We start from the raw sequence: 15,046 nt of genomic DNA, 5'->3' as shown, positions 1-15,046 counted from the left end.
TTAGAAAAAGGAAAGGAGAGGTCACCCTGTTGGGAGTTTTCTATAGGCCTCCGAAACGTTCCAGAGATGTAGAGGAAAGGATTGCAAAGATGATTTTGGATAGGAGCGAAAGTAACAGGGTCGTTGTTATGGGGGACTTTAACGTTCCAAATATTGACTGGAAACGCTATAGTTCGAGCACTTTAGATAGGTCCGTTTTTGTCCAATGTGTGCAGGAGGGTTTCCTGACACAGTATGTAGATAGGCCACCAAGAGGCGAGGCCACATTGGATTTAGTACTGGGTAATGAACCAGGACAGGTGTTAGATTTGGAGGTAGGTGAGCACTTTGGTGATAGTGACCACAATTCGGTTACGTTTACTTTAGCGATGGAAAGGGATAGGTATATACCGCAGGGCAAGAGTTATAGCTGGGGGAAAGGCAATTATGATGTGATGAGGCAAGACTTAGGATGCATAGGATGGGGAAAGACACTGCAGGGGATGGGCACACTTGAAATGTGGAACTTGTTCAAGGAACAGCTACTGCGTGGCCTTGATAAGTATGTACGTGTCAGGCAGAGAGGAAGTGGTCGAGCGACGGAACCGTGGTTTACTAAAGTAATTGAATCACTTGTCAAGAGGAAGAAGGAGGCTTATGTAAAGATGAAACGTGAAGGTTCAGTTAGGCCGCTCGAGGGTTACAAGTTAGCTAGGAAGGACCTAAAGAGAGAACTAAGAAGAGCCAGGAGGAGACATAAGGGGCGCAATTCTCCGACCCCCCACCGGGTCGGAGAATCGCCGGGGGCCAGCGTGGTTCCCGCCCCCGTCGTGTCCCGAATTCTCCGCCACCGGAGATTCGGCGGGGGTGGGAATCACGACGGTCGGCGGGCCAACCCCCGGCGATTCTCCGGTCCGCGATGGGCCGAAGTCCCGTCGCTGGCGTGGGTTGAACCACCTTTCGAACGGCGGAACAAGGCGGCGCGGGCGGGCTCCGGGGTCCTGGGGGGGGGGGGGGCGCGGGGCGATCAGGTCCAGGGGGGTGCCCCCACGGCGGCCTGGCCCGCGATCAGGGCCCACCGATCCGCGGGCGTGCCTGTGCCGTGGGGGCACTCTTTTCCTTCCGCCTTCGCCATGGTCTTCACTATGGCGGAGGTGGAAGAGACCCCCTCCACTGCGCATGCATGGGGATGCCGTGAGCGGCCGCTGACGCTCCCGCGCATGCGTCGCCCGGCGAAGTCATTTCCGCGCCAGCTGGCGGGGCGGAAATCAGTCCGGCTCGGGCCTAGCCCCTCAAGGTGAGGGCTTGGCCCCTCAAGATGTGGAGAATTCCGCACCTTTGGGGCGGCACGATGCCGGACTGATTCGCGCCGTTTTTGGCGCTGGTCGGCGGACATCGTGCCGATTGCGGAGAATCCCGCCCGAGAAGTCTTTGGCAGGTAGGATCAAGGATAACCCTAAAGCTTTCTATAGGTATGTCAGGAATAAAAGAATGACTAGGGTAAAAATAGGACCAGTCAAGGACAGCAGTGGGAAGTTGTGTGTGGAGTCCGAGGAGATAGGAGAGGTGCTAAATGAATATTTGTCGTCAGTACTCACACAGGAAAAAGACAACGTTGTTGAGGAGAATACTGAGATACAGGCTACTAGACTAGAAGGGCTTGAGGTTCATAAGGAGGAGGTGTTAGCAATTCTGGAAAGTGTGAAAATAGATAAGTCCCCTGGGCCGAATGGAATTTATCCTAGGATTCTCTGGGAAGCTGGGGAGGAGATTGCTGAGCCTTTGGCTTTGATCTTTATGTCGCCATTGTCTACAGGAAAAGTACCAGAAGACTGGAGGATAGCAAATGTTGTCCCCTTGTTCAAAAAGGGGAGGAGAGACAACCCCGGTAACTATAGACCAGTGAGCCTTACTTCTGTTGTGGGCAAAGTCTTGGAAAGGTTTATAAGAGATAGGATTTATAATCATCTAGAAAGGAATAATTTGATTAGGGATAGTCAACACGGTTTTGTGAAGAGTAGTAGGTCGTGCCTCACAAACCTTATTGAGTTCTTTAAAAAGGTGACCAAACAGGTGGACGAGAGTAAAGCAGTTGATGTGGTGTATATGGATTTCAGTAAAGTGTTTGATAACGTTCCCCACGGTAGGCTATTGCAGAAAATACGGAGGCATGTGATTCAGGGTGATTTAGCAGTTTGGATCAGAAATTGGCTAGCTGTGAGAAGACAGAGGGCAGTGGTTGATGGGAAATGTTCAGCCTGGAGTTCAGTTACTAGTGGTGTACCACAAGGATCTGTTTTGGGGCTGCTGTTTGTCATTTTTATAAATGACCTGGAGTAGGGTGTAGAAGGATGGGTGAGTAAAGTTGCAGATGACACAAAAGTCGGTGGAGTTGTGGACAGTGCGGAAGGATGTTGCAGGTTACAGAGGGACATAGATGAGCTGCAGAGCTGGGCTGAGAGGTGGCAAATGGAGTTTAATGCAGAAAAGTGTGAGGTTATTCATTTTGGAAGGAGTAACAGGAATACAGAGTACTGGGCTAATGGTAAGATTCTTGGTAGTGTGGATGAGCAGAGAGATCTCGGTGTCCATGTACATAGATCCCTGAAAGTTGCCACCCAGGTTGATAGGGTTGTTAAGAAGGCCTATGGAGTGTTGGCCTTTATTGGTAGAGGGATTGAGTTTCGGAGCCATTTTTTATACAATGAATTTTGAGGGAGTCAAGTAAGCTCAGAAATTATACATTGGTAAAGCTATAAAGGAGTAGAACAAAGACATGCGGCAAGACTCCGACCTTGTTACGCTCTCGCTCAAGTGAAACGAGGGTGGTGAATAGCCGGAGAGGCAAAACCTAGGAACCGCGCCAGGTGCCAAACAGTTTGCGATGCAACCAGCCCGCTCTTGTAGGCAAAATCGGGATCTTGCCATAGCATGGTGAAAAATCAGTTATCACCACTTGAGCCCCATTTCCATACAATTAACGGGAGCCACCCCTTAACCTACTGCCTCCCGTCATTTATCGGCGTCCCCAGCAAGCGGTCATGCTGGTGCCGCTTAGTTCTCTTTTTTTAAAAACGTGAACCTGGCAGAAGGGCTTCTGCCTGTGCTCACAGGCAAAGATCCTGGAGTGTTGGGCATGCCACCCAGCACCCAGTGCTTGGCTGGGGGTGGGGTCCCTCTGCAAGGGTGGGCTGCCATAGGGGGGTCGTTGGGGGGGGGGGGGGGGGGGGGGCAAGGGGGGGGCAACTTCTCGCGGCACCACCATGCCAACCGTTGGATCGTGTTTACCCGTTCCGGGGCAACCCTTGTCCCTGTCTGTCTGCCCCACCGACCACCCATAACCCTCACTGATTGCCGAGGCCTTCACACAACTCGTGGATTCCCGTGGGTGGGTGGGCCATGTAGCATGTGGGTGTCATTGCCTAGCATCCCAATCAGACAGCGATGCCTGGACACTGTGCCTGAACACTACGGGAGGCAACACCACACATGCAGCAGCCAATACCCGAACATCCAGGGGATGGCACTGCTCCGGAGACATTTCCACGGCTGGAGTGTAGGTGAGTGCCACGGGGAGGGAATAATCACTTGGTCCCGGTGACGTTACTAGCGGGTGTCCCTGGTACAAGGTCTGGGGTCTGGTGAGGGGGGCCTGCTGTGGCTGGGTGTGCGTGCGCAGGGCGTTCTGGGTGGGAGGGTTGGCAGGATCAATGGGGGAATGGAGGGTCCTGGCCTAGAAATCACAGCTGTTTGTCAGTCCAACACTATCTCTCAATTCCTTACAGATATTGAACGCTATGGCAGGGATATTGGATGCAGAATTTACCTGAGTGGTGCTGCTGCTAGGCTGGGCGGCCAGGCGCCAGCAGCAGTGTCAGCAGATGTTGAAAGCAGAGGCCCATGTGCCGGACCTCTCCCCACATCGTGAGGACCTGGTCGTCCATCTGGCCAGGAAGGGACCCAGGAGGGAGTCCCACGACGGCCTAGGGTGCACAGGCGTCGCTGGCCATTTAATAAAGTAATAACAGTTGAAAAGAAGACGGACAGCGTGTGCTTCAGGATGCTCCGCCTCAACAAAGAAACGGTGCGTCACCTGTGCCATGTCTTTGCGGACATGGAGGCGGAGGACATCCGCTCCCAGTGGCTGTCAAGGTCACCGCAGCTCTTGAGCTTTTACGCCTTGGGATCATTCCAGGGCTCGAGTGGGGACCTGTGTGGTATCTCGCAGGCCAAATCCCACATTGTATCCGACAGGTCACAGATGCCCTGTATGCCCGGGCGGAAAACGACATCATCTTTAACATGGACCAAGCACAACAAGGTGCTCGGGCAGCAGGTTTCTCCTCCATGGCCGGGAGGCCCCAGGTCCAGGGGGTCATAGATGCCACGCATGATGCCCTGCGCTCACTGGGCCATCTGGGATGCCCTATATAAACAGAACATATTTCCCCATAACATACAGCTCGTGTACGACCACCAGATAAAGATCATGCTCTTGTGTGCACGCTTCCCGGGGAGTGTGCACGACAGCTACATCCAGGGACAGTCGGTCATCCCGGCTTCTTCGCGGACCACCCAAGGATGGGCGGATGGTTTTTGGGGTATAAGGGATAACCGCTGAGGACCAGGCAAATTATGCCAGTACGGAGGCCAGTGACCGAAGCAGTACAATGAGGCCCATGTGGCCACCAGGGCTGTGATTGAGCAGTGCATCGGACTCCTCAAGGTGCGGTTACAATGCATCATCCGCTCCGCTGGTGCACTCCAGCACATTGCCTGGAGGGTCACGCACTTTGTTGTGGTCTGCTGTGCCCTCTGCAACCTCGCACAGCAGCGGGGCGACGTGCTGGAGGTCGGTGATGAGGAACATGTGTCCACCTCTGAGGAGGATAACGAGGACGTTGAGGTGACATTGGACCAGCAGGGGCTGGAGGACGAGACCAGGTAGGCACCTGAGGTCCAGCTGAAGGCTGCAGGATAGACACAGCGGCAGGGATCCGGCAAGCCCGGAGGACCAGGGAGGCCATCATACTCTCCTGATTCACCTAGGACGTGGCCTGGTCCGTCACCCCCCACTCCCATTTCCCATATCACTCCAGGGTGCTGGGACTATGTCAGCACCGCCGCGAGTCACTGTCGAGGGTAGGGTGGGTGATGATAACCCGCAGAGAGCTGAGCGCCGGTGCTTCTCAATCTATACCATAGTCTGACCCCTGCCTATCTGCTGAGTGCTCGTTCACACCCGTCACATGCACACAGTGTGCCTGGGGAAGAAGATGCCTGGAGAGGTGGGCCAAGGTTTCGGATGTTGGCCCACATTGCGGACGAAAGTGACAGAGTCATCATATGGTTGTGCACAAAGGTGTTTCATGTGTAATACAATTCCCCACACTCCCGATGGTGCTGTCCCCCTCCCCCAGTGATCCTCGATGGGGTTGGCATTCCTAGCTTTATTAATACGTGTAGGTGTATCCCCAGGATGCACATCAGAGGTGAGGCAGCCAGCTGCTTACCACGTCACGTGGCCTTTGATGTCCCTGGTGGACATGCTCTGGGGCCAGAGGGCCCCTGCGCACTTGTCAATGGCACATGCACAGCCGTGCTGCACTGTCCCCTGTGCTGGCTGCGAGACGCAGCCCCATCAGAGGAGTGGATCTCTGGGGAGCTGATGGGCACCATTCCCACTCCTTGGGACAGGTCAGGGTTGCCAACCAGCGCCCCCTCCTCCCTCCTGGGGTTTACCTTGGGGTGGGCGGGCAGCTGGTTCGAGCCCCGGTTGCCCCTGCATCATCTGGCATTGCCAGCCCTTGCAGTTCCCCATGGTCCGCACCATTGTGCCGATTCCCTCGGCGATGCTCCTCGGTGACTGGGACATGCTCTGCAGTGCCTTGGCAATGCTCACCTGTGACTGGGACTATCTCCACAGCGCCTCAGCCATTCCCATCTGAGACATGTCCCACAGATCCTCATCAAGGTCCAACTGGTACTGGGTAACATTCCCCAGCAAGGCGGACATACTGTCGAGACCCTCAGCCATGGTGCGACTCCTTGGACACCTTCACTACTGGCGCCAAAGTTGTGCACCTCTCTCCACTGCGGTCATCACCCTAGCAGTGTTGGTCTCGGTGCCACGTAATGCTGGCAACATCCTTTGCACGCGTAGGCTCTGGGACTCCTCCAGATGTCGGGGTGGGGGTGTGTTGGTGTCTACTCAGTTGAGCAGCTGGTGTAGGTCATCGACTTCCTGCACTGGAGGCTAGTCATCCTGATCACACTCCTGGCGCTCACAGCTGCCGCCACCTCATCCCAGGTAGCACTGGCTGCCCTATGGCTGATCCTCCTGGACCCTCGGGGATCAGGACATCCCTCCTGGCCACCAAGGTGTCTCGCAGCCTCCCAGATCAGCATCCCCGAATCTTGGGGCTGGTCTCCTCGGCGCCATTGTTGTGAGCTGGCTGGAGTTAGAACATAGAACATACAGTGCAGAAGGAGGCCATTCGGCCCATCGGGTCTGCACCGACCCACTTAAATCCTCACTTCCACCCTATCCCCGTAACCCAATAACCCCATCTAACCTTTTTGGTCACTAAGGGCAATTTATCGTGGCCAATCCACCTAACCTGCATGTCTTTGAACGGAGGTTGGCTGAAGAAGTGCAGCTTAAATGCTGCTCGACCTTGTTAGCGGGAGGGCTGGTGAGCGCAGAGCAGGTGAATTGGCTGGTGAGCCTTCATTTGCAGCGAGAAGCCCATGAGGCCTTGTTAAGTGAACCAATTAACGTTGAGTAGCGTTGCCGGACTTACTGGGCCGAGCGCCGGGAAGCTCGCGGCAATTCCTGCTCGCTACAATGCTTAGAAACCTTTCTGGAGAATCATGACCATAAGCTTCAGGTAAGTAAATATTTAAGATGGTCAGCACGTTGGTGCAGTGGTTAGCACTGCTGCCTCATGGCTCCGAGGTCCCAGGTTTGATCTAGGCTCTGGGTCACTGCCGTGTGGAGTTTTTACATTCTCCCCGTGTTAATGATATTTAATAATCTTTATTGTCACAAGTAGGCTTACATTAACACCGCAATGAAGTTACTGTGAAAAGCACCTAGCCACCACAGTCCGGCGAGGGAGAATTCAGAATATCCAAATGACCTAACATCACGTCTTTCGGGACTTGTGGGAGGAAACCAGAGCACCAGGAGGAAACCCATGCAGACACAGGACGAACGTGCAGACTCCGCACAGACAGCGACCCAAGCCGGGAATCGAACTTGGGACCCAGGAGCCATGAAGCAACTGTGCTAACCACTGTTACCCAGGAGGGTTTCACCCTCACAACTCAAAGATGTGCAGGCTAGGTGGCTTGGCCACGCTAAATTGCCCCTTAATTGGAAACAATGAATTGGGTACTCTAAATTTATTTTTTTTAAAGTAAATATTTAAAAGTAGAAGAACCAGTTGAAAGAGCTATAACTGGGTAAGGGATTCTATGTTTTATAAATTATGGTAGAGAGTTCAAAAACAAAAAGATAGTGAGAATGCTATGTTCAGTTTTGAATATCCTCATGAAGAATGCTAAGACACTGCAGAATATTTGGAGGAGATTTTATTTATTTGTTCATGGGATGTGGATGTCACTGGTAAGGCCAGAATTTGTTGTCAATCCCAGATTGGTCTTGAGAGTAGCTAAGAGTCAACCATATTTGCAGCTTTACATAGGCCAGACCAGGTAAGGATGGCAGATTTCCTTCCTAAATGACTGAACCAAATGGGGTTTTGTGACAATTAGTAGTTTCATTGCTCAGCCAGATTTGGTGCTTTAGTAATAGATACTGCATAAACTGGGACTTGAAAATGAAAATCGCTTATTGTCACAAGTAGATTTCAAATGAAGTTACTGTGAAAAGCCCCTAGTCGCCATATTCCGGCGCCTGTTTGGGGAGGTTGTTACTGGACTTTAAGACAAATGTGTTCAAAATTCTTTGAAGTCAAATTTGATTAACTATTCCACTGATCAGTGCATTTGATTTTGAAAAGACAAATGTAAGGTAAAGATTAAAGGGGCAAGTCGGAAATTGAACGTTAAGACAGGAAATGTTCTACAAGGAACTGTGAACCGCTGAATCAAATATTTAATAGTGGACAAACATTTCAAAAACAAATATGTCACATACGGAACGGGTGATGGAAGGAATAGGACAAGAAAACTGGTGCAAACGTCATGTGCTAAATGTGAAATTCTGTGACTTGAAGATATTGGAAGGATGTGTGTAGTCAGAGTGCACCTACGCACGAGGATGGGAATAAACGGGACAAAAATGTGTAATAGGAATTTTTAATTTATTTGTGGGAATTCTGTTGATGCAGAGTCAAAGCAACATTCTCTGATGTAGGACCAACACTGAATGCTCAGTTGTTACTCTGTACTCTGTTGATTTTTCGTCCATAAACGTGAAACAATCCACACCAACAAAGCAGTTTTCTAACTTTTTCTCTTGCTGGTTCATATAATATTTTTCATCCAGGAACCCAAACTCTAGAAATTCAAGTGTCTCTAGGACCCAGAGAAGGAGATTTGCAGGCTTGTGGTTGGACGTATGCCCGGTTGCGCAGTAGGACCCGGAGAGGGAGCGAGGCTTTCAGTTCTGTTGTTTGACTGGATTGAAAATTCGCCATGAGTCTGTTGTTTTAGGCCTTGGCAGTGCGGCGTCAGTAGGATTGTTGTCACGTTTGCTTGAGGGCGAAGAAAACGCAAAACCCGTAAAGTGCAATTAGGTCTGTAAGAAATTAAGGAGAGTTTTAATTTTGCTTTGCGGGCCAAGAGCAGGCGTTAATGGTGAGCTCTGAGTTGAATGTGTTTGTGGTGGGTGGTGTTTGACCCGACTCTCTCTGTCTATCTCGTTGCAGCAAACCAAGATGGAGTACGAGTGGAAACCCGACGAGCAGGGGCTCCAGCAGATCCTGCAGTTACTGAAGGAATCACAGTCTCCAGACACGGCTATCCAGAGAACGGTTCAGCAAGTATCCTTTTCAAAGCGGCCGGCCTGACTTTTTCTTAAAAGCGCTCATGGAAACGTGCACGGCCGGAAAATGTTCTGTATTGTGTTCGAGAGGAGCAGAATGAAGCAGTTAGGGGTCGCGCCGAAAGCGGAAAGACTGAGGGGCGACACTTTACTCCTCTTTGGAAACGTGTCTCAATTTTTCTAAATTGAAATATTCGTATGCGTCTTTTAAAAAAAAAACTGGTTTCACTATTACCGATACAGTGCGCTACCACCAGGCTGAACGTGAAGCCTGTGGCGTATGCAGTTTTACGGAACCTTTTTTTAAATGGTGCTTTAACACGAATGGCATGCTTAACACACCATCGCCATGCGCCTCACGTTGTATAAATTGGTTGATGGGGGAGGTGAATATTGTAATCTGCTGTTTTAATTACCACGAGATCTTTTATTCGTTTCAATTAAACGATAAACTTACGTCTGTTTTGCAGATTTGGTGATTTGATAAACTAACTTTGAATAGATTAGACGACGTTTTCAATTTGATTTCTATTTGATGTGGGAAACTGCCATATTCTATTTGATGTGGGAAACTGCCATATTCTATTTCAAAGGTGCCCAATATTTGTAGTTCCTTCGTTGTGAAATATTTCCTTAGCTTTTTTTAAGAAATTGGAGCAACTTAATCAATACCCAGACTTCAATAACTACCTGATTTTTGTGTTGACAAAGTTAAAAACAGAAGGTAGGTGCATTTTGGTACTGAATTTATAATTCAAAATTTGAGATATGATTTATCATGTGTCAATTTTAACCACCATTTGGCTGATCTCTCCTCCCTTGGTGGTGACCAATTGGTCAAGGTATTGTAATTTTAGAAAAGGTTTACATGCCTACAATGTCTATGGTTTATTCAACTGTATTCATGGTTTACAAATACGAATTATGTTCAAAGTTGATTGGAGCTTTAGGCTACTGAAATTGAGGATCAACATTTCAAATGTTAGAACATCATAACACTGGATTCAATAATAATTTATACTGAAATATATATTAATTTTTTACATTAAGCATTAGATATGCAGTGAAGAAGGGTAGTTGCTTGGGCCACTTCAAATTTTGGCACACCTGTTGTGGCCAGCCTGACTTATCAGCAACATTTTTGCATTATAATCTTCTTATAATGGACATTTCATATGATTTTTTTTCTTAATTCTGACCTCATAAGGTTGAGTCCATGCAGCTGATATGTATTGAAAGTTCTGCTAAAAGAAAACCTCTTCAGCTAAACTGTGCTCTTAAAATTGAAAAAGGCTTTACACTTACTTGGTGATGACCAAAGTGCCTGTGTGTTTTATATGTTAAAACTAGAAGTTGTTTGGAAGCAGACATTTTGTGTTGATCTGAATCCTGATGTGATATGAATAGGGAAAACTACTCATGTTCACCATCCCATTGTGGAGTGAAATGTCATGATATGGCATTTGACGTAGTGGAAAACAAAAATCTGCTACTTCTGGCACTGTGAAACATGTAATAGGTGACTTAACAATTGCTGTGCAGATAACTATTTAAAAAATGTTTAGGAAAGAATTTGCTTAATCTAGCACCGTTCAAATCATCTATACCAGCAAACAAGTTGAACTGTACTCACTGTTTTGAGGCAAATGAAACAGTCAATTTTCACAGATGCCAGTGAGAAAATGAGGTTAGCAAAAATAAAATACTGCGAAAGGTGGAAATCTGAAATAAAAATACGATGCTAGAGTCACTGCATCAGGCAGCATCTATGGGGAGAGAAACAGGATTAACATTTCAGGTCTATGTACTTCGATCGCAACTGGCTGATAACCAGTCATTTGTAGTGGTGGGTTAACAAATAAGCGTTGATTTGGATATTTGTTTGTATGGGCGCCATGGTTGCACAGTGGTTAGCACCGTTGCTTCACAGCGGCAGGGTCCCGGGTTCGATGCCTGCTTGGGTCATTGTTAGTGCACGTTCTCCCCGTGTCTGCGTGGGTTTCCTCCGGGTGCTCCGGTTTCCTTCCACAAGTCCCGAAAGACATACTTGTTAGGTGAATTAGCTTTTCTGAATTTTCCCTCTGTACCAGAACAGGTGCTGGAGTGTGGTAACTAGGGGATTTCACAGTAACTTCATTGCACTATTAATGTAAGACTACTTGTGACCATAATAAAGATTATTATTAGCTCACTTGACTAACATTGACTGAGTGTAACACTTGCACAGATTTTAGATTTGTCACATTGGTAGCATTATGTTGCTAGAAGAGAGAGACCTGTTCATATTGTCAGCTAACATGGGGGGTAGGGGTAGGGGAGGGGGGTGGGGGGAGTGGGAGTGGGAGTGGTATTGCCAATGGACTAATAAACCAGAAGCCCAGGGTATTGCTCTGGGGATCAGGGTTTGAATCCTGCCACTACAGATGGTGAAATTTGAATTCAATAGAAATCTGGAATTTAAAGTCTAATGATAACCATGAAACCATTTCCGATTGTCGTAAACACCCATCTGGTTCACAAATGTCCTTTAGGGAAGGAAATCTGCCATCGTTACCTGGTCTGCCCGGGTCTGGGACTCCAGACCCACAGCCACGTGGTTGGCCCTTAACTGCCCCCTCAAGGGCAATTAGGGATGGGCAATAATTGCTGGCCCAGCAACGCCCACATCCCATGAACGAATAAAAATATATATATTATTAAAAGTGTCCAGTTGAAAATTTGAATTGCATTGGCTTTCTGCCTTATAAAAGCACCATAGGCATTTTATTTTCTGATACTTGCTATTTTACCAGATGTCCTGTCTTGAGAGAGTATGTGATTACATATTTTAATATATGCTAGCTGTAGAAATCAACCTGGTTTAATTTTTTTAAGTGAACTCATAACTTGCATTGTGAAGGGCATCTTTTTAAAAAAAAAAAAATCTTATTTCACGGTCTTGAAATTAACAGAGTTAAAAGCCTGTTTATCATTTAAGTTATGTTATTTGTTTCCAGTGCAGATGTGTATTTGATTACCCATTAGAGTCTTGGGTGGATATATTTTGGTGGTTGCTGTCAAACACTTAGTGCAGTTGCAATTAGCGATGGGAATAAATGCTGGCCTAGCCAGCTAAGCCCACATTCTGTAAGAATTAATACATTTAAAAAAAAATATATCCCCAAAGAAGCCTTGGAGTTGAGTGTTGGCATGACCACTGGGTTTCACAGGCAGTCATTGTTGATTGTATTGTGAAACCTGAAAGAGATTTCCAAAGTTCTTCGATTGCTAAAGGGTAGGTCGTGCCTCACAAACATTGAGTTCTTTGAGAAGGTGACCAAACAGGTGGATGAGGGTAAAGCAGTTGATGCGGTGTATATGGATTTCAGTAAAGCGTTTGATAAGGTTCCCCATGGTAGGCTACTGCAAAAAATATGGAGGCATGGGATTCAGGGTGATTTAGCAGTTTGGATCAGAAATTGGTCAGCTGGAAGAAGACAAAGGGTGGTGGTTGATGGGAAATGTTCAGCCTGTAGTTCAGTTACTAGTGGTGTACCACAAGGATCTGTTTTGAGGCCACTGCTGTTTGTCATTTTTTATAAATGACCTGGAGGAGGACGTAGAAGGATGGGTGAGTAAATTTGCAGATGACACTAAAGTCGGTGGAGTTGTGGACAGTGCGGAAGGATGTTGCAGGTTACAGAGGGACATAGATAAGCTGCAGCGCTGGGCTGAGAGGTGGCAAATGGAGTTTAATGCAGAAAAGTGTGAGGTGATTCATTTTGGAAGGATAACAGGAAGACAGAGTACTGGGCTAATGGTAAGATTCCTGGTAGTGTGGATGAGCCGAGAGATCTCTGTGTCCATGTACATAGATCCCTGAAAGTTGCCACCCAGGTTGAGAGGGTTGTTAAGAAGGTGTACAGTGTGTTAGCTTTTCTTGGTAGAGGGATTGAGTTTCGGAGCCATGATGTCATGTTGCAGCTGTACAAAACTCTGGTGCGGCCGCATTTGGAGTATTGCGTGCAATTCTGGTCGCCGCATTATAGGAAGGATGTGGAAGCATTGGAAAGGGTGCAGAGGAGATTTACCAGAATATTGCCTGGTATGGAGGGAAGATCTTATGAGGAAAGGCTGAGGGACTTGAGGCTGTTTTCGTTAGAGAGAAGAATGTTAAGAGGTGACTTAATTGAGGCATACAAGATGATCAGAGGATTGGATAGGGTGGACAGTGAGATCCTTCTTCCTCGGATGGTGATGTCTAGCACGAGGGGACATAGCTTTAAATTGAGGGGAGATAGATAAAAGACAGATGTCAGAGGTAGGTTCTTTACTCAGAGAGTAGTAAGGGCGTGGAATGCCCTGCCTGCAACAGTAGTGGACTCGCCAACACTAAGGGCATTCAAATAGTCATTGGATAGACATATGGACGATAAGAGAATAGTGTAGATGGGCTTTAGAGTGTTTTCACAGGTCGCGCAACATTGAGGCACGAAGGGCCTGTACTGCGCTGTTATGTTCTATGCTTGTCTCAGGAGGTGAGAGTGGATGAACAGTGTGGGCGCATTATTGATTTATTGGGAAGGAAATATAGATTTATTGGAGTGGGCTTGATGGCCTCAGCCTTTTTTCACTATATGTCTGTCTTCATGTGATGTTTTCAGGTGAGATTTCTGGAAGCAGATCAGAAGTGGGGACACGGTCTCTTATCCAACCTAGGGTACGGAGTCTGAATGTAGTTAACCTGGTTGAAATCTGCTACCTTGTGGGGAGGAGGTGGTGTAATGGTAGTGTCACTTGCCCAGTAATCCAGAGGCCCAGGCTATTGCTGTGGGGACATGGGTCCAAATCCAACGGGTTAACAAAATCTGGAATATAAAGCTAATCTCCGTAATGATGACCACGGCAACTGTTGTTGATTGCCATAAAAACCTATCTGGTTCACAAATGTCCTTTTGGGAAAAGAAATGTGTGGTTGACTCGTAACTGCCCTCTGAAAATGGTCCAGCAAGCCACTCCGTTCAAGACCAGTTTGGGATGGACAACAAATGCTCATCTTGCCAGTGACACAAACAATCCATGTACAAATATCAATAAAAGATCGCACACCACTGACCTTTCTGTTCTGTAAAGCTCAGCTACTAACTCAGTATACTTGCTTAACCAGCAGGGATGCTGTGATCCACTTCTAAGAGCAGTTTGATTTGTAAAATGATTTAAAATAGTGTCAATAGTTAGATAAACATGAGCAGTTTCTGGTCATATGATTCATTCATTTAGTCAACTCTCGGGATGTTTGTTTGCCAAGATGGATTGCTTGCAGATAGTTCCAGTTGATGTGAAATGGCTTGACTGAATTTAAAGAAAAATACTATTGATGAAATTAGCAGTTTTTTGATTTAATTTGAGTCACCTGCTAGTGCTTTTATTATGGTTTAGACATAGGGAGTTGACTTAACGTACAATTAATGTTGATTATTATATGACTGATTGATACTGACTCAATTTTCGCATCGCCTGCCCTTATAATTTGTTCAGACTAGTATTTCATTGTTTTTGATGCAAATATCCAAAAATGAACAGCAATGAAGGAAACCAATGTTATTTGTTGTATAGATTTAATTTTTAATGCAGAAATCCAGCTAGTGAGCTTTATGTTTTAGGGTAATGAGTTGGGCTGTAAGAATTGAGATATAGGGATACCATATTGATTAGGAACCATGAAAGCGTTGTTATTAACTGACAGGCAAGTTTGCAATAAAAATGTCACAGATCCAAAATGTTAACTCTTTCTCTCTCCACAGACACACCTTGACCTACTGAATATTTCCGTGTTTTCTGTTTTTATTTTAGATTTCCAACTGCTTTTAGACATGTTGTAATATGTCTTTTGATATTGATACAAAATGTTTGGTGATAGTGTGATTAATTTAGTTTTTCTTTGAGCTATCTTTAGCATCTGAATTGCTAACAATTTCTTTTTAAAAACAGTACTTGGAGACAGAATATTCCCTAAGTTTTGCTCAGATGATTGTTCTTCAAATGCTTGCAACAGCAAATTGCTTAATTATAGCA

General features: G+C 47.0%; 1 protein-coding gene across 7 annotated transcripts in view; it reads left to right on the top strand.

The window, feature by feature from the left end:
* The window catches only part of tnpo1 (transportin 1), a 233,726-nt gene that overhangs the window by 45,805 nt on the left and 172,875 nt on the right, over positions 1 to 15,046 (top strand). For 6 of the 7 annotated variants that reach the window (XR_011949032.1, XM_072516131.1, XM_072516134.1 and 3 more), the window contains exons 2-3: positions 8,877 to 8,990; positions 9,641 to 9,716. Coding sequence is in view for 6 of the 7 variants with exons in the window: in XM_072516131.1 (XP_072372232.1) it covers positions 8,877 to 8,990; positions 9,641 to 9,716 (190 nt within the window). In the remaining variant the exon portion in view is untranslated. Of the gene's footprint in view, positions 1 to 8,447; positions 8,745 to 8,876; positions 8,991 to 9,640; positions 9,717 to 15,046 lie in introns of those variants that run through there. The other variant, XM_072516132.1, reaches the window with a different exon arrangement.

The sequence above is a fragment of the Scyliorhinus torazame genome, chromosome 9 (genome assembly GCF_047496885.1).
Source record: "Scyliorhinus torazame isolate Kashiwa2021f chromosome 9, sScyTor2.1, whole genome shotgun sequence".
Lineage (NCBI taxonomy): Eukaryota > Metazoa > Chordata > Chondrichthyes > Carcharhiniformes > Scyliorhinidae > Scyliorhinus > Scyliorhinus torazame.
Note: the sequence above shows the minus strand (reverse complement) of the source record. Positions and strands in the feature narration are given on the sequence as shown.